Source organism: Mobula hypostoma, chromosome 3, assembly GCF_963921235.1.
Source record: "Mobula hypostoma chromosome 3, sMobHyp1.1, whole genome shotgun sequence".
Classification (NCBI taxonomy): domain Eukaryota; kingdom Metazoa; phylum Chordata; class Chondrichthyes; order Myliobatiformes; family Myliobatidae; genus Mobula; species Mobula hypostoma.
The window spans coordinates 204507519-204526766 of record NC_086099.1 but is presented as its reverse complement, the minus strand read 5'-3'; the positions used below and the strand labels follow the sequence as shown (position 1 = coordinate 204526766).

Genomic DNA, 19248 nt, shown 5'->3' with positions numbered 1-19248 from the left:
TGCTGACCTTCGTCAGTCAGAGCGCTGAGCGTAGGAGATGGGAATGTCATGGTGCAGCTGTGCAAGATGTTGGTGAGGCTGAACTTGGGAATGCAGTGTTCACTTTCTGTCACCCTGCCTTTGGAAAGGTGTCATTAAACTGGGAAAGGGTTCAAAATGATTTACAAGATGTGCCAGGACTCAAGGGAACAGATTAGAGGTGAGGTTAGGTAGGCTAGGATTTTATTCCTTGGGGTGTAGGAATCTGACAGGGATCCTCTACAGATGTATACACTCTACAGTTAGGGTGAATGCATGCAGTCTGCTTTCCAAGGTCGGAAATCAAAAGCTGGATGGCATATGGACTGAGCTATCAGAAGATGTCATAGAGTCATGGGAAAGTACACCACAGAAGCAGGTCTGTCTTGAACCATTTAAACTGCCCAGTCCCATCGACCTGCATTGGGGCCATAGCCCTCCATATGTCACTGTCCGGTCCGTTGACTCCTCATTTTTTTTTAATTCCCTTTTTCCCGTGTTCTACCAGGCTCCTTGATCAAGGCACCTGATTCTCATTCGAACCGGCAGCATAAAAACTCCAGCTTACACGTACTCGGGGTTGGACCATCACCTCAGCCGGTGTGGCAATGCACGTTCCAGGCCGCCGAGAATGGTGGATTCTAAGTTGCTTCGGTAATTCTGTCTCTTCGTGTCCAGCTAAGTGATTATCGGCTGTTTGCTGCTTCATGTGCTACTCCATGTCAAGAAACGAATTGTCTGTCGTTGTTTGGTTTTGCCATCTCATGTCCAGCTGAGTATTGTCGGCCGTTTGCCGCTACTCCGAGTCAAGATACGAACTGTCTGTCGTTGTTTGGTTTTGTCATCTCATGTCCAGCCGAGTGTCGCCGGCCGTTTGCTGCTACTCCGTGTCAAGGTACGAATTGTCTGTCGTTGTTTGGTTTTGTCATCTCATGTCCAGCCGAGTATCGCCGGCCGTTTGCCACTACTCCGAGTCAAGATACGAATTGTCTGCCGTTGTTTGGTTTTGTCGTTTTGTGTCCAGCTGAGTATTGCCGGCTGTTTGCCTCTTCAGGTGCTACTTCATGTCAAGATAAGAATTGCCTGCTGTTTGTGCTAGTCTGTGTCGAGATAAGGATCGTCAGCCATTTACCTTTCCAGTTAATACTCCATGGCAGGAGGAGTGTTGCCTGCCGCCTCTCTCCAGTTAGAAGTCCAGCTTGAGGAGCTTGGCCTGCCTACCGCTCCTCTGTCCACCCACGCTGTTTGCCTGTGTTTACGCTGTCTCTCAGCCGCTGAGTGCTCTATATTCTAAGTTCCGTTCCCGCGTCGGTTGCCTGTGTTAATCCTCCCCCCCCACCGCCCCGTGTTAATAGGAGCAGGGCATTCCACCCTCACCCTCTGTTCCTTCCCAGTCACGCTTATCCCCTGGTCCACATCCCTGCTCTGCCCAAGTCCCGCCACTAAACGCCAGAGTCTTGCAGTAGTGACCCGGGCTCGATCCCCGGTCCAGCTTTGCTCACTCCTTGGCTCCTCTCAGCTTAATCCTCGCTCCCCGGCCTTCTTTGCAACTATCAATAAACATACTTCTGTTAATGCTACCTACGTGTCGACGTCCTGCATTTGGGTTCACTTCCAATGCCCTTGTAACACCATTCCACTACCAATTATGTACTTACCCAAACTTCTCTTAAATGTTGAAACCGCACTGCTGCTGGCAGCTCGTTCCATACTGTCACGACCCTCTAAGTAAACGTTTACTCCCCCTTAACTCCTCCCGTTATGTCCCCCTTAAGCTTTACACCTTTCACTTTTATATATATTTAAGGCAGAGGCTGAGAGATTCTTGATTGGTCAGGGCGTGAAGGGGAGAAGGCAGGAGACTGGGGCTGAGAGGAAAATTGGACTTGATGGTCCAAAAGGCCTAATTCTGCTCCTATATCATATGGTTTTAACCAATGACCTCTGGTTGTAGTCCCACCCAACCTCAGTGGGAAAAAGCATGCTTGCATTTACCAAATCGATACCCCTCAAATCCTCTATCAAATCTCCTCTCAATCTTCCACGTGCTAAGGAATAAAGTCCTAACCTATTCAAACTTTCCTTATAACTCAGTTTCTCCAGACCGGGCAGCTTCCTTGTAAGTTTTCTCTGTACTAGTTCAAATTTATTATAATAGAGCTGAGTATAATAACGACATTGGTCAGGTCTATGGATAGGAAAGGTTCAGAACTGGGAATCCCAGCTTGGGGTCTATGGTAAAGGCACAAAAAGGGTTGGGAACCCCCAGTTTAGAGGGATTTTGGGCTGAATGCAGCAAATGGGCTTAGCTTAGTTGGGCCAAAGGGCCTTCTTCTCTCCTGTATGACTCTATGAACTTAATCATCACTGCTCAGTAGTCCTGTCTGAATAACTGCTGCCTCTTGGACTTGAACAAGTTCTTCTGACATAGAATCAAATATCAAAAATCTGAGAAACAGGAGATCCATATCTAATAGCCTAGCTTGCACAAACTTGAATTGATTGATTAAAATTTCAACCTTTCTTGTCCTCTCTCCCCTCAGCAACATCAATGAAACTTCCATACAAAGTATGGCAGAGCACATGAAAGACCAGAGAAATCAAGAGTTGTTTGATTCCCGTGATATGGAGAGGAGCAAGGTTTTAAAGCATCAATCTTAATGCAAGCTGCCAATTTTTAAACGCACAGGGCTGATTATATCAATGTAACCTGGAGCAAGGGAAATTGCTTAGTGATAAGCCAGCATCTGAGGTCGGAGCAGATCATCTGGAATCAAGGAGCTCGCAGAGCCGATACCATGGCGAGGAGTTCAAGTGCACCTGCACCCACAGACTTTGTAATCAGGACTGCGAGGAAATTACAAGATAAAAGGAACAGGACTCAGGTGCAAGATTATATGTAATTATCCTGCACTTGAATTCCCTAGGTCATTTCAATAAAAACAGGTCTGTACGTGATGCCAGAGAGAAGTGAATCAGATTGTGAGGGGGCAAAGATAAAGTGATGGAACCCCTTGCCCAAAACATTGACTGTTTATATCTCTCCACAAGGTGCTGCCTGACTTGGCGAGTTTCTGTAGCATTTAATGTGTGCTGCTCCAAGGTGAATAGTCTTTTTCCGCCAAAGAATAAGACATAGGAACAGAATTGGGCCATTCAGGCCATCGAGTCTGCTCTACCATTTCAACATGGCTGATCCATTTCCCTCTCAAACCTATTCTCCGACCTTCTCCTCATAACCTTTTACACCCTGACTAATCAAGAACTTATTAACTTATGCCTTAAATGCATCCAGTGGCCTCGTCTCCACAGCCACCTGTGTCAATGAATTCCACAGATTCATCATCCTATCACCCTTTGGCCAAAGAAATTCCTCTTCATCTCTGTTGTAAATGGATGTCCCTCTATTTTGAGGCTGTGCCCTCTGTTCTTAGACTCCCCCACCAAGGGAAACATCTCCTTCACATCGACTTTATCTGAATCTTTCAACTTTCATTACGTTTCTATCAGATCTCCTCTCAGTCTTCTAGATTCCAGTGAGTACAGGCCCAGAGCATTCAATAACTGCTCCTATGATAACCCTTTCACTCCTGGAATCATTTTTCATGTACCTTCTCTGAACTCTCTCCAACGTTTGCACATCCTTTCTTAATCAAGGGGGCCAAAGCTGCTCACAGTACTCTAGTGAGGCCTCACCAGTGCCTTTTACAGCCTCAGCATTACATCCTTGCTTTTATATTAGAGTCCCCTTGAAATATATTTTCAAGAATTGGGGGGGATGGTGGAAGAGGGGTAGAAGATGTGTTTCGTGGTAGGATCCTGATGAAGATAGTGGAAGCTGCAGAGAACGTTGAGGTGGATATGAAGGCTTGTGGGTGGTAGATAAGGATTAAAAAGGGAACCAGCTCTGTTACGGCGATGGGAAGGTGGGTAAGGCAGATGTTCAGGAACTTGTTGAGATACGGTTGAGGGTATCAGGGCTCCTTGATGTCAAGTCTGCCAAATGCTGTTGTCATATCCAAGGGCAGTCTCTCGAGAACTTGGTTATCGGTATCTCATAGGACGAAGCCATTGCAGACTGAATTTACTGTTCATACTTGATTTGTAGTAAGTGGTAATCTAGGCCTTATGAGAGAGGCTCAGATTAATAGCTTTAAAATGCAAACAGAGGGCTTATGCGCATGTGAGAGAGAATAAACTGCATAGCTGAAGGAGAAAAGGGAAGGGGAATAGACTTTGATATAAGGACAGCATTTGACAGACTGTGACATCAAGGAGCCCTGATAAATTGGATGTCAGTTAGCATCAGGGGAAAATATCTCATACTAAGGGCAATGGTTATTGTCAAACAACCCAATCCAATGACTTGGCTGCAGGAGTTCCTCATGGGATTTTTCCAGGCCTAATATTCTTCAGCTGCTTCAACAATACCCTTTCTTCCATCACACAGTGTACACTCCATTGTACACTGCTGGATGCACAATGTAAAATTCCATTCACAACCCTTCAGTAATTCAGGGAGTTCACAGCAAAGTTTAGCCAAATTTCAGGCATGGACTGATGAGCGACAAGTCCCAAACCTCCTCAAAAATGACATGCAATCAGCAATCCCCTTTAACCACTGTGCCACGGTAGTGGAGCAGTTAGCACAACGTTACTGCAGCTCTGGGCATCCTGCGGTTCAGAGTTCAATTCCAGTGCCGCTCTGTAAGGAGTCTATATCCCCGCCCCACGAAGCGTGTCGGTTTTCTCCAGGTCCTCTGGTTTCCTCCCACAGTCCAAAGACGTACCAGGAGCTGTAGGTTAGCTGGTCGTTGTAAGTTGTCCCGTGATTAGGTTAGGGTTTGATTAGGGTTGCCAGGAGGTGCTGGAGTGCCACGGCTCAAAGGTGCTGGAGTGGCACCCCTCGAAGGTGCTGGAGTGGCACGGCTCGGAGGTGCTGGAGTGGCACCCCTCGGAGGTGCTGGAGTGGCACGGCTCGGAGGTGCTGGAGTGGCACCCCTCGGAGGTGCTGGAGTGGCACGGCTCAAAGGTGCTGGAGTGGCACGGCTCGGAGGTGCTGGAGTGGCACCCCTCGGAGGTGCTGGAGTGGCACAGCTCGGAGGTGCTGGAGTGCCACGGCTCAAAGGTGCTGGAGTGGCGCCCCTCGAAGGTGCTGGAGTGGCACCCCTCGGAGGTGCTGGAGTGGCACGGCTCAAAGGTGCTGGAGTGGCACGGCTCGGAGGTGCTGGAGTGCCACGGCTCAAAGGTGCTGGAGTGGCACCCCTCGGAGGTGCTGGAGTGGCACGGCTCGGAGGTGCTGGAGTGCCACGGCTCAGAGGTGCTGGAGTGGCACGGCTCGGAGGTGCTGGAGTGGCACGGCTCGAAGGTGCCGGAAGGGCACGGCTCGGAGGTGCTGGAGTGGCACGGCTCGAAGGTGCTGGAGTGGCACGGCTCGGAGGTGCTGGAGTGGCACGGCTCGGAGGTGCTGGAGTGGCACGGCTCGGAGGTGCTGGAGTGGCACGGCTCGGAGGTGCTGGAGTGGCACGGCTCGGAGGTGCTGGAGTGGCACGGCTCGAAGGTGCTGGAGTGGCACCCCTCGAAGGTGCCGGAAGGGCACGGCTCGGAGGTGCTGGAAGGGCACGGCTCGGAGGTGCTGGAGTGGCACGGCTCGAAGGTGCCGGAAGGGCACGGCTCGGAGGTGCTGGAGTGGCACGGCTCGGAGGTGCTGGAGTGGCACGGCTCGAAGTTGCCGGAAGGGCACGGCTCGGAGGTGCTGGAGTGGCACGGCTCGAAGGTGCTGGAGTGGCACGGCTCGGAGGTGCCGGAAGGGCACGGCTCGGAGGTGCTGGAGTGGCACGGCTCGGAGGTGCCGGAAGGGCACGGCTCGGAGGTGCTGGAGTGGCACGGCTCGGAGGTGCTGGAGTGCCACGGCTCGGAGGTGCTGGAGTGGCACGGCTCGGAGGTGCCGGAAGGGCACGGCTCGGAGGTGCCGGAAGGGCACGGCTCGGAGGTGCTGGAGTGGCACGGCTCGGAGGTGCTGGAGTGCCACGGCTCGGAGGTGCTGGAGTGGCACGGCTCGAAGGTGCTGGAGTGGCACCCCTCGAAGGTGCTGGAGTGGCACGGCTCAAAGGTGCTGGAGTGGCACGGCTCGGAGGTGCTGGAGTGGCACGGCTCGGAGGTGCTGGAGTGCCACGGCTCGGAGGTGCTGGAGTGGCACGGCTCGAAGGTGCTGGAGTGGCACCCCTCGAAGGTGCTGGAGTGGCACGGCTCGAAGGTGCTGGAGTGGCACGGCTCGGAGGTGCTGGAGTGGCACGGCTCAAAGGTGCTGGAGTGGCACCCCTCGAAGGTGCTGGAGTGGCACGGCTCGAAGGTGCTGGAGTGGCACGGCTCGAAGGTGCTGGAGTGGCACCCCTCGAAGGTGCTGGAGTGGCACGGCTCGGAGGTGCTGGAGTGGCACGGCTCGAAGGTGCTGGAGTGGCACGGCTCAAAGGTGCTGGAGTGGCACCCCTCGAAGGTGCCGGAAGGGCACGGCTCGGAGGTGCTGGAGTGGCACGGCTCGAAGGTGCCGGAAGGGCACGGCTCGGAGGTGCTGGAGTGGCACGGCTCGGAGGTGCTGGAGTGGCACGGCTCGAAGGTGCTGGAAGGGCACGGCTCGGAGGTGCTGGAGTGGCACGGCTCGGAGGTGCTGGAGTGGCACGGCTCGGAGGTGCCGGAAGGGCACGGCTCGAAGGTGCTGGAAGGGCACGGCTCGGAGGTGCCGGAAGGGTACGGCTCGAAGGTGCTGGAAGGGCCTACTCTGAGCAGTATTTCTGAAACAAATATAAACTAAAAGATATTATAATAACCTACGCTTCAATTACCTTTCGTAAGCATCCTGGCAACATACTGGGATCATCACAGACCAGAAACTAAACTGAACACAAAAAAAAAGGCCATTTAAGCCTGCCCCACCACTTAATGATACTAGCCTGATCTACAGTGGCCTCAAATCCTCTTCTGTGTTTTTCCCCACTACTTCTCCATCTATCAAATATTTATCCACCTTCACGTCAAATATTTCTAATTGTAAATAAATAGTGTAAAAAGAAAGCAAACTAGTGAGGTGGTGTTCATGGGTGCCTCGCTCTGTGAGGTGAGCCACTCTCTGTGAGGATACAGTTCTATGTACCTCAGTTTCAAATGACCAACCCCTTATATTGCAGTTAGGTCCCACTGTTAGAGATTCTCCCTCGAGAGAAAACGACACAATATCTACCCTGTCAAGCCCTCTCATTCTTCTAAAAGAGACTAAATAGTTTGGGCCTGTAAATACAGGCCCAAACTATTTAGTCTTTCTTTGAGTGGTAGGCCAACCCACTCTTCCCAAGAATTAACCTGATGAATCTCCTTTGTACTGTCTCCAATGTTATGGTATTTTCTTCTGGAAAGGGGACCAAACCTGTACACAGTGTTCCAGGTAAGGCCTCATCAACACTCTGTACAATTGCAACAAATTCCTTCGCAGTGAAAATTTTGTTTATCCTCTTAATTACTTGTTGGACTCTCCGGCTCATTTTCCTTGGTTCGCGAACCTATCATATAAATACTGTGGCTAAAAAAAACCGATTAGAGTTTGGTAACACTGCAGTGAGTAACCTCCCATAGTCTTTCAAACATTTACAGGGCACAAACCAAGAATGTGAAGGAACATTTTGAATGTTCGCCGAGCCTCCAGAATTGCTTTACAAATGTAAAAGGTTACCTGACTAAATATTCCTAAACAGGCTGGACGATGGGTTAAATGGTCTGAAGTTTCCATTTTCATTCTTGAAATGTACTTATAGTCTCTTCAGGGACCGATTCATCAGATCCATTTTGATGCTGTGGCTGTGTCTGGGAGATTGTTCTCAAACCAAATGGTACTACACTGATCAATATAGATTAACAACACCAGACCACTTAACACGTTAAGTGTCTTTTCTCCTTGTAAAAAATGTGCATATTTTATGTTTAACTTTCGTACTTCTTAGCAATACTACTTATGATGCAATGTGCCTGTGATGCTGCAGTAAGTACATTTTTCACTGCATCCGTACAAATGACAATAATGCAAGGTGTCAATTGAATTTAGCAAAATCGTACATCAACCTTCTTTAAACCCCCAGAGGAAACTCCAACACGAACAGCTAATTAATAAATACAACCTTAATTACTAATAAATACAAGTTAAAAAGATTGAGATACATATTGCTTTCAGAGCTCAAGGGAGGAGGCACATTAAACGCATTTTCAATTTTCAGCTTGTCTCCGAATTACACTTCACTGATTTCTGCCTTGGTGTAAGGTCTTGCCCTTTTAGTGACTGGAAAAGACTCACCAATGGCAGGCGTAAAGGTGGCCCATTAGTGACCCTCTCAGGCCAATGATGACAGCCCATAACCCACAATAAAGTTAAAAAAACACAACAATTTCTCATGTTTAACATTAATAAAAACTGTTCAACTCTTCATTCCTTTTTTACTCTTTGTCACCATGCACCACGGACATCCACAGAAAGAGCTCTTAATGAACTCATCAAAACTATTCCAAAATTGGCCACCGAGACATACGTGAACATCTTCATAATTTCCAAACAGCAATCAGCAATTCAGGTCAACAGGAATTAGTTGTGTAAATGTCTATTCCACAACTATTGTGCCAAGAACCAGTCACTACAGGCCAATCACACCATCTCTAAATCAATCTGGATTCATTGCCATTCATTTTTTGACGTAAGCATTCTTCCAGAACTCCACTTTTTCCACGTAGAATAAAAAATTCCAACTTAGTAGGGAAATCAATTATTAAGACTGTCCGTATCTAGCTTATAAATAAATCAGTCATTAACATTAATGGACGCTTGAAGTTACAACAGCTATTTATACTGGTTGATCATATCCACATCATTCACTTGAAATTCAGAATCATTCATGCCAATTAAATGATGGAATTCAGAAACATTATTACCAGTTAAATGATGAGTTATAAACCGAGCATGGAATAAAACAAGTCATCAGGCTCAAACCTACCATCTCCAGTTTCCATTAGCTCAGCATTGCCGTATTTTGGGACTGCTCGAGGTGTTGATGCTTGTGGCCGTTCAACTTGTATTGAGTGCTCTGTGGTGTAAGTGGTGATGTCTGGAGGTGCAGAATGGTTTTCTAGTGGAAGTAAAGGTACAAGTCAAACAAAAATAAACATTTTAACTAACTGGTTTAAAGGCAAAAATTTAATGCCTTCTCGAAACCCATTTGGTTAACCATATATACATCTGATATGTAAATAAACCTAAAATTTGCTTAGGAAGGTTAAATAACCAATGCTCAGGTTAACTTGCCCACTTCTTGATCTTACTCATTCTCCAGATTGATGACCAACAATTAAGAAAACAAATCTAACTCATTCTTTAGGTGCAGATGCACAATATATTGTTATGATACCTTCTCTCTTTGTAAAACTTTCTTGGGCATTTCATTGCACAGTACAAACGCCACCAAAATGCAAAAATGAGCAATATTTGGTGGATTTTGAACATTCAGTTTGTTCAAACTCTGTGTTTTAATTCTGCAGTTGATAAGCACATCCTCTATATGTCACTTCAAACTCACTTGCAATTTGGTTAACAGCAACGTAGTGCCTTTATCATGAATAAATAATTTTGTTCTATGTCCTGGTTAGTATTATTTCCACATTGTGTTCTTTCTTGTAAAAATTGTGGCACATACCCCTAGGCTTAAGGACAGCTTCTATCTCACCGTTATAAGACTATTGAACGATGATAAAACGATGACCTGCTAATCTACATCATTAAATATTACACTTCATTGTCTACCTATACTGCACTTTCTCTGAAACTCATATTGTTTTACCTTGCACTACCTCAATGCACTGTTGCAATGAATTGATCTGTAAGGATAAAACACAAGACTCATTTTTCACTGTACCTCGGTACACGTGACAATAGTGAACCCATTTACAAAGTTTATGTTTAATTATTTTTATTTATAACGGTGAGATAGAAACTGTCCTTAAGCCTAGGGGTATGTGCCACAATCTTTACAAAAAAGAACACAATGTGAAAATAATACTAGACAGGACACAGTTAGAACAAAATCATCTATCAACTTTCCAGCTCTTAGCTCCATCCCTCCCCCTCCTGTCTTCTCCTAACCATTTTGGATCTCCCCCTCCCCCTCCCACTTTCAAATCTCTTACTATCTCTTCTTTCAGTTAGTCCTGACAAAGGGTCTCGGCCCGAAACGTCATCTCTTCCTAGAGATGCTGCCTGGCCTGCTGCGTTCACCAGCAACTTTTATGTGTGTTGCTTGCTCTTCATGTTAAATGCCTACATTGTTGTTGAGCAAATTGCGGGTGAGTTTGAAATGACATATAAAAGGCAAGTATTATGCTCCAGAATCATTTACCTGAATAAAAGCCAGTTTAAATACTAATTTTAGATGTACGTTTGGGTGGTGGGGTGGAGGTGCATCTCTACCAAAGGTGTTCCTTTCTCCCGCAGGTTACCCTTGGGCAAGGTGTAGCACCGGCTTAGCCCCCCTCCACCACCCGCCCCCCCGCCCCCCCGGATCAGGGTAATGTGACGCCATGTAAGCAGGTGGTGGATGGTCGTATGAGTAGCTGGTGCATATCACAAGTCCTGATTATACGACCACCGACAGGCAGACAATCTCTGAAGAGTGAAAACTGCTTATATGATGCCATATGTCTAATGCCGCTACATGCGAGGTTCTCATTGCACCTGTGCACATGACAATGATCTTGACTTTAACTTTGAGTAAATATCCCCAAGTGCCTCATAATATCTTTACCCATCAAAATATGAAACCAAGCTACATAAGGATTTATCAAGAGAGTGGTAAGCATTAAGAGCATCTCCAAAATGGATGGAAGCAGGTTTGCTCATTGAAGGAATTCCAGATGTCATTTACTCGAAGTTCTTGTTTTTAAAAAAACTCAGTTTCAGCTTGTTCTGTTTCCTTGTGAATTACTCCTGAACTCTTCCAACAAATTCCTTCTAACTTGCCCATCTCGAAAATCAATACACAGTATATCTATTATTCTGTTTAAATAATCAATTGTAATGTTACACACTTATCACATAAGATCACAAGACATGGGAACAGAATTAGGCCACTTGGCCTATAGATATCTCTCCGCCATTCCACCATGGCTGGTTTGTTATCCCTCTCAATCCCATTCTCCTATCTTCTCCCCATAACCTTTGACATCCTTACTAAACAAAGCTATCAACCTCTGTTTTAAATATATCTAATGACATGGCCTGCACAGCTGTTTGTGGCAATGAATACCACAGATTTATCACCCTCTGGATAAGAAAATTCCTCCTCATCTCTGTTCTAAAGGGACGTCCTGTGCCCCATTGTTGCAGACACCCCCTCCAAAGGAAACATTTGCTCCATCCACTGAAAAGGAAACTTTTCAATTTTTGATAGCTCTTAATGAATCAGAATCAGAATTGGAATCAGGTTTAATATCACCAGCATATGTCATGAAATTTGTTAACCTTGTGGCAGCTGTACAATGCAATACATAATAATATAGAGAAAAATATACTGTGAATTACAGTAAGTATAAATTTATAATAAATAGTTAAACTAAATAAGTAGTGCCAAAAAACAGAAATAAAAAATAGTGAGGTAGTGTTCATGGGTTCAATGTCCATTCAGAAATCGGACGGCAGAGGGGAAGAAGCCATTTCTGAATTGTTGAGTGTGTGCCTTCAGGCTTCTGTACCTCCTTCCTGATGGTAGCAATGAGAAGGCGGCATGAGTTCGCACCCCATTCCTCTACATGTGCTAGCTTGTAGGTGACGTTCTGCTATGTCCCTAATACTCAGCTGTTTTGTGTTAATTGTTTATTGGTTTACTCTCATGAATGACTTTAATCTGCATGGGAATCAAATAACAACTGCCGATGCTAGAAATCTGAAGCAGTTTGGTATAAAGCAAGAACAGGCATTCAAGAGATTTTGCAGATACTGAACATTATGAGCAAGGCACACAATTTTGCTGGAGGAACTGAGCACGTCAGGCAGCTTCTATAGAAATGAATAAAAAGGTTGACATTTCAGGCCGAGACCCTTCACCAGGAGGGGGAAGACAGCAAAATAAAATGGTGGGGGAGAAAGGAGGGAGGGAAAGCTAGAAGGTGACAGGTGAAGCCAGGTGGGTCAGAAAGGTAGAGGGCTGGAGAAGGAGGAATTTGTTTGGAGAGTGGAGCATAGAAGGAAGGGAAGAAGGAGGGGCACCGGGGGAGGTGATAGGCAGATCAGAGGAAGAGGTAAGAGGACACACTGGGGAAAAGAAAAAGAGGGAAGGGAAAGTGGATAAGATAAAATAAAATAAAATTTACTGGCTGGAGAGATCAATGTTTATGCCAACTGATTGGAGGCTATCTAGATGGAATATGATGTGTTTGCTCCTCCACCCTGAGAGTGGCCTCATTGTGGCAAAAGAGGAGGCCATGGACCGACATGTCTGAGTGGGAATGAGGATAGGAATTAAAATGGTTGGCCACCAGGAAATCCCACTTTTGGCGGATAGAGTGAAAGTGGTCGACAACACAATCTCCCAAATTACATCGGGTCTCACCAATGTATAGGAGGCTGCATCAGGAGCACCAGTTACAATAAACGACCCCCACAGATCCGCAGATGAAGTGTTGCCTCACCTACAGCCCGAAATGTCAACTGTCCATTTCCCTCCATAGATGCTGCCTGACCTGCTGAGTTCCTCCGGCATTTCATGTGTGTTGCTCAAAAGCAGAAATTATCTGGTTTTGACGTAAAGGCAAACCAAAAACATTGGGCTAGATTGCATCAGACACAGCCTGACCACCACTGCGTGACACCTCTCCAGCCATACTAACCTTACATGGCCATTTGGTTTACACTGACCTTGGACCTTTGCTGGCCAGCCACCAGGCCTAGGCAGAAAAATACAGCCCTGCCCCCTAAACATCTGATGTCCTCCTGACACCTTGTGCTGGCAGATTTTCCTCACTGTATCTAAATGTCTCTACAGATCGGAGAAATTTAAGTTTAAGTGAAAAACGTTAAAATAATCTTAAAAACATAAAAACTTACAAAAGCAATCACATGCTGTTAATTAATTGCCACCAATTAAAGTAGATAAAAATAATGAACATTCGAGTACTATTGAACGGGGCTGCATTATCTATGACTGACATAGGGCTGAGGGTCCAAATACAACCAGTCAATTACGAAAAATAATGGGTTCAGTAATAAGTCTATAGTCAGAGCATCTTACCTCTAGTGTATTGCATAATTCAATTATCTGGTCTGCAGATCCAGACAGCACTGACACAAGCAGAGCAGTGAGATAGAGACTTTCAGTGGACCCGTTAGCTATGCATCTGTGCAATCCAACCTGCTAACTCCACTGCACGGTCTGCTTTGTATTCCCAGTTTCTTTACAGCTTCTTTAGAGCTTGAATCTACTCGGGAAGTGGTGGAACAACTCATCTTTTTCTCCTTTCCTGTGATGCTATTAACTCTCTAAGTGCATGTAATTTAATAACTGTGGTCAGATCCTGCGCAAGCCCCTCTATCTCTAGATATCTTTCTAAACCCGAAGTATCTATTATCAGGTCGTTGTGGTGTGCTCACTGAGTGTTCTGCTCAGAGACACCACGAATGTCCTCATTCTCACCTCATCTATATTTAATCAATATCTCCAGATAAATGCAAACAGTGTAATGAAGTCTCATTTTGTGTGTTAGCTCCTGAAAAAGCAAAGGTGACAATACATTTTCAGGAAGCAATTTGAGAGTGATTTGATTGAGACAATCACAATAAATTTAGATAGTCACAAACATGAGAAAACTTAAACAGTGTAAATTGAGAGATGTCCTCAGTAGTGTGAGAGCCAGGAAATGCAGATTAAAATTGAAGGGTATAGATGCAAGAGTAGGGCAGTTTAGTGATCTGAAGAGATTTTCACCTTCCCTAGATGTAGTTACAGTCAAGAACCGGGTGCTTGGAAGATCAGTGGAAACTGGCTTAATCCGGACTTTCAAAAGAAATTGCATAATACCAGAGAGATAATTTCCAGGGCTACGGGAAAGAGCAGGGGTAAGGGACGGACTGAATCACTGTACAGACTCCTATGCTGACTCTACTATACAATTAAATTTACCAAAACTCTCATGAAATCAACTTCTAAAATTAAATGAACGGATGGGAATCAGGGTGGTAACTGTTTTATTTCTCTCTCTCTCCCCGAATCCAGCCCGCTACATGTTTATGAATTGATTTGTTGAGATACTGCAAGGAATAAACACTTCAAGCCGTGCAACACCGCAACCCGCGATTTAACCCCAATTTACAATAACCGGTCCGAAACATTGACTATACTCTTTTCCATAGTATGCTTTTTCCCGTAGATGCAGCCTGGCCTGCTGAGTTCCCCCATCATTTTGTGTGTGTTGTTTGGATTTCCAACATCTGCAGAATTTCTCTCGTTTGTGATTGAACCTATTAACCAGTGCGTCTTTGGACTGTGGGGAGGAACTGGAGCACCCGGAGAAAACCCACACATTGCACAGGGAGGACGTACAGACTCCTTACAGATGACATTGGAATTGAACTCTGAACCCCAGCGCCCCAAGCTGTAATAGCATTGTGCGAACTGCTACGCTACCGTGGTACCCCACATGGTGCGTTCTGTCACTAGTGAATGAATTAACCAAGATCTTTCCCTAGTTCTTAAAAAACAAATGTAAAGCAAACTTTAAGAAGATGGATATATCAACTACATCAGTTAAATATACTACTCAGGGACAAGAGGAAACCTGTAAAAGCTGCAAATCAAAGCACACACACAAAATGCTGGAGGAACTCAGCAGGCCAGGCAACATCTATGGAAAAGAGTAGACAGTCGACGGTTTGGGCCCAGACCCTTCTCATCTTTTTTTCCAGTCCTGATGAAGGGTCTCGGCCTGAAACATCAACTGTACTCTTTTCTATAGATGATGCCTGGCCTGATGAGTTCCTCCAGCATTTTGTGTGTGATACTACTCAGGGCATTAACAAGTTCAACTTGACAAGAAGTTAGTGCCAATTACCTTTTAATATTGCATGACATCACTGTTGTTTTTAGAGACTCAGCAAGTCAGGCACCATCTACGGAGAGGAAAAAACAGTCAGCGTTTCGGGCTCAACTGTTCATTCCTCTCCGTAGATACTGCCTGAGCTGCTAAGCCCTCCAAGCATTTTGTCCGCTTTACACTTGATATCCAGCATCTGTGGAATCTCTTGCATTTGTGTTTAGAACGCAAGCTAAAAATTTCACATAAGCCAGCAAGTGTATCTACCCGTTCAAAGGAATGTTATGTTCAGGAAGCAAAATAAAACAATTGCCATCTGTTCATTTTCCTTCATTCAGGAGTTCCAGATCTTGTTTGAAGTTGCCAATAACTGAAACAGATCATCTCCATGACCTTTTCACTCAATTGTACTTACTGTGTTATTTCAACGTGGAACATATTAAATCTATTTTATCAAAATGGCAGCAGAGTATTCAAATCATGCATTTCTGGCCTCCTACTGGGATAATAACACAGCCTTTGCAAACACTTTTTGTAAGTACATCCAGCACCAATAGCTGGTTATCTATGGCTGACATCTTTAATCGTATCATTGGGTAAAGGCTTTGTACCAATAGATTGCCCCTGCAGCCTCAACTCATCCAATTTCCTGAACCTGATGCCAACAGCTCAGCACATTCATACGTTAAAGGCTGGTTCTGGTTTTTATTTTCCAGTCAGCAATAACTCATTTAACGAATCAAGTTCCATCAAACAAATAATATAGCTACAGCCAACAGTGATCTCCAAAAGTACCATTTTGTACTTTGCACTCACTGTAAGTCAAATTTCATCCTCTAACAAAATATTCAAATTATTTTGTTGCATTTTCAAGATGTATTTTCCTTTTTGAATATACTCACCCGTGCACCTGTACACCTATTCATTAATGCAAGTATCTAATCAGCTAATCATGTGGCGGTTACTGAAAGCATAAAAGCACGCAGACATGGTCAAGAGGTTCAATTGTTGTTCAGACCAAACATCAGAATGGGGAAGAAACGTGATCTAAACCAGGTGGGATGGTTTGAGAAACGGCTGCCTGGGATTTTCACACACAAGTCTCTAGAGCTTAAAGGGAATGGTGCAAAAAAACCCAAAAAACATCCAGTGATGAGGCATTTCTGTGGGGGAGAAAATGCCTTGTTAATGAGAGAGGTCAAGAGATTGGCTAGGCTGGTTCAAGTTGAGGGGAAGGGACAGTAACTCAAACAGCCACAGTGGTGTGCAGAAGAGCATCTCTCAGTGCACAACATGTCAAACCTTGAAGTGGATGGGCTACAGCAGCAGACCACGAACATACTCTGTGGACACTTTCTTAGGTACCGGAGGAATTTAATGAAGTAGCCACTGAATGTGCATGTTTTCCATTTTTTTTTACTTTAAATGTTTCCGTTGGAAAGTTACAGATTGGCTGCATTGCTATTTTATCTTTTCATACCCTCGAAGCAAAATTATAGAAGAACTGTAACTTCCTTTTAATATGGTAAAGTGTATTAAGGTGTTTCCCAGAATGTTATCAACACACACGCACACAAAGATGCTGGAGGAACGCAGCAGGCCAGACAGCATTTATGGAAAGGAACAGTCGACCTCTTGGGCCAAGACCCTTCATCAGCCCTGTTTATTTCTTTCCATAGACGCCGTCTGGCCTGCAGAGTTCCTCCAGTATTTTGAGTGTGTTGCATTGGATTTCCAGCATCTGCAGATTTTCTCTCGTTTGTGTGATCAACATGCCTTTTTCTCATTGCTGCCATCAGGGAGGAAGCACAGGAGCCTTAACACTCCACATGTTAGGTACAGCTTCTTCCCCACCATCGCCCCACCCCCACTGCTATCAGATTTCTGCATGCACAGTTAACACTATCTCACATTTCTTGGTCTCTTTTTGCAATACTTATTTAATTTAATTTTTACATATACAGATATTTCTTTTTGTAAACTATACCTTTTATATGTAAGGCACTGCTTGCAACTGCAGAACAACAAACTTTACAATATATGCCAGCGGTATTAAACGTGATCCTGATTCCAGTCAGGAAAGGTATTGATGTATCTCATTATAGCCACATACTCAACAAAAGCCACTACTGCAGCATCCTGAAATGCTTTGGATATGTTACATTTCAAAAGCAGTGGAAGTTCACTTTAGATATAACTTTTCCATTCCCTGGAGCCATTTATGTAACACCACTTGCTTGAGAAGGCCAGGTTTTTTTTTTACAAACTTTCCTCATAACTCAAAAACTGTTCTTACCTCTGTATTTCCCTGCGCAGTGTATAAAATACATCACGCTTCACAAATTTGTTACAAAATAAAAACAAAAGATGCTGGAAATACTTTTTAGCTCAGTACACAGCTGCAGGAACAGAAACAGAGTTAATGCTTCAGGTCACAGACTCATTCGATCTGGGAAGGAGACAAAAGAGGCTCATTAAGGTGAGGGAGAGGAATGTCTCTGATAGGGTAAAACTGGGGTGAGCGTGGAGATAAACGTGAGCAAATTGATTCGCCTGGTGAGTGAATGGGAGCAGTTAAGAGATGAAGAATACAGACAAAAGAATATAGGAGTTGTGAAATGCCACACAGGAAGGTACGTTTCGATGGTCAGGGCGGGAAAGGTTCAGCACTCCCAGAAAGAGGAAACAAACAAGTAGATGAACAACCACAAATACAGACAGAAAAATCAAGTCACCTCAACTTGTAAAATTCATTGTTGTGTCTATGCTTATTTCCCATCTGGGAACGTTGAAGCTTTCTAGACACAATATTGAATTCAACAAAGCCAGGTAATTAGATTTCTCTATGTGAGTCGTCTATCCGTGACACAGGCATAGCTGGTTTGCTCTTTACCTCTCTGGAAGCAGAGGACACAGCCTCAAGATTCAGGGGAATAGATTTACCTTTTCCATTCTCTAACATCATCTGCTTTTTCTTTGAATAGGCCAGACTGATAAGGAGGGACTGCTTTTCCCAGAGATCAGTGAATCCCAAGGGAGCAGTAGAGACTAGCTCATTGTGGCCCTCCATTGGTCGAGCTCGAACTGCCTATGTTATTGATACAGTGCCGTCTGCGGCTGACGAGACCAATGCGAGAGTGGCAGTCACTGTTGCAGAGGTCGCATCTATAAGTGGCCTCAGCTCTGCTGGGGATGCGGCATTGCTCTCAATGGGCCTGTTTGTCTTCTGCTGCTTTCAGGAATTTTTCCTTGCCTGATTTAAGGCGTCGCTTCAGGGTGCTTCTCCATCTGGTGTGATCGCCAGCAAATTCCTCCCAGGACCGAGGACTGATGTCCAGCGCCTTCATGTCCCACTTGCGCACATTGTGGGTGGCCAGCGGTTCTCTTGCCCGAAGCCAGCTCACTAGAAAGGATGTCTTTTGGGATTCAGAAGCCATGGCTCAACAAGCGCGGCCTACGCTACCCGAGCAGGGTATACACATTAGGGAGGCTGGCACGAGAGAGGGCCTCAGTACTGGGTACGCTATATCCAGGCGATGCACAACGTGTGACAAAAGCATCTTAAATAGAAGACTTTGAGCCTTCCCTTCTGCCTCACGTATGTTATTGAAGTCTTGCTGCTGTGCAGCAGTGTACTGGTGAAACAGGCACTGCACAATACCATCTTTGTTTTGACTGATAGTCTGGAGTTCTCCAGACTCATGTGGTGATGTGGACAAGAGTTGTTCAGCCTTCCCAATGCACTTGTCAAGTTCTGCATCCAAGGAGAGGTTGTCACTGTTGACAGACCCCAGGTCTCTGAACTGAGAAACAACATCTGGTTTGAAGATATCAATGGTAATGACTGGTGGAGCCTCCACATCTTGTCCCAAGAATTTTGTCTTTTTCAGGCTGAGAGTCAGACTAAATTCCTTACAGGCCTGGGAGAAGCGATCCATCAAGCTCTGGAGCGTAGGTTGCGACTGCTGCATCATCAGCAAACGGCACGTCTCTGATCATAGTCTCATGCACTTTGGCCTTAGCTCTCAGGTGGGCGAGGTTAAAAAGCCTGCCATCTGATCTAGTATGGAGGTAGACCCCCTCTGTTGCAGTACCCAATACGTGCCTCAGCAGACAGGCAAA

General features: G+C 45.4%; 1 protein-coding gene across 4 annotated transcripts in view; it reads right to left on the bottom strand.

The window, feature by feature from the left end:
- Positions 1-19248, bottom strand: part of LOC134344498 (disco-interacting protein 2 homolog C) — a 664610-nt gene that overhangs the window by 215477 nt on the left and 429885 nt on the right. For 3 of the 4 annotated variants that reach the window (XM_063044395.1, XM_063044396.1, XM_063044397.1), the window contains one exon: positions 9048-9179. In XM_063044395.1, the coding sequence (XP_062900465.1) occupies positions 9048-9179 (132 nt within the window). Of the gene's footprint in view, positions 1-9047; positions 9180-17422; positions 17556-19248 lie in introns of those variants that run through there. The other variant, XM_063044398.1, reaches the window with a different exon arrangement.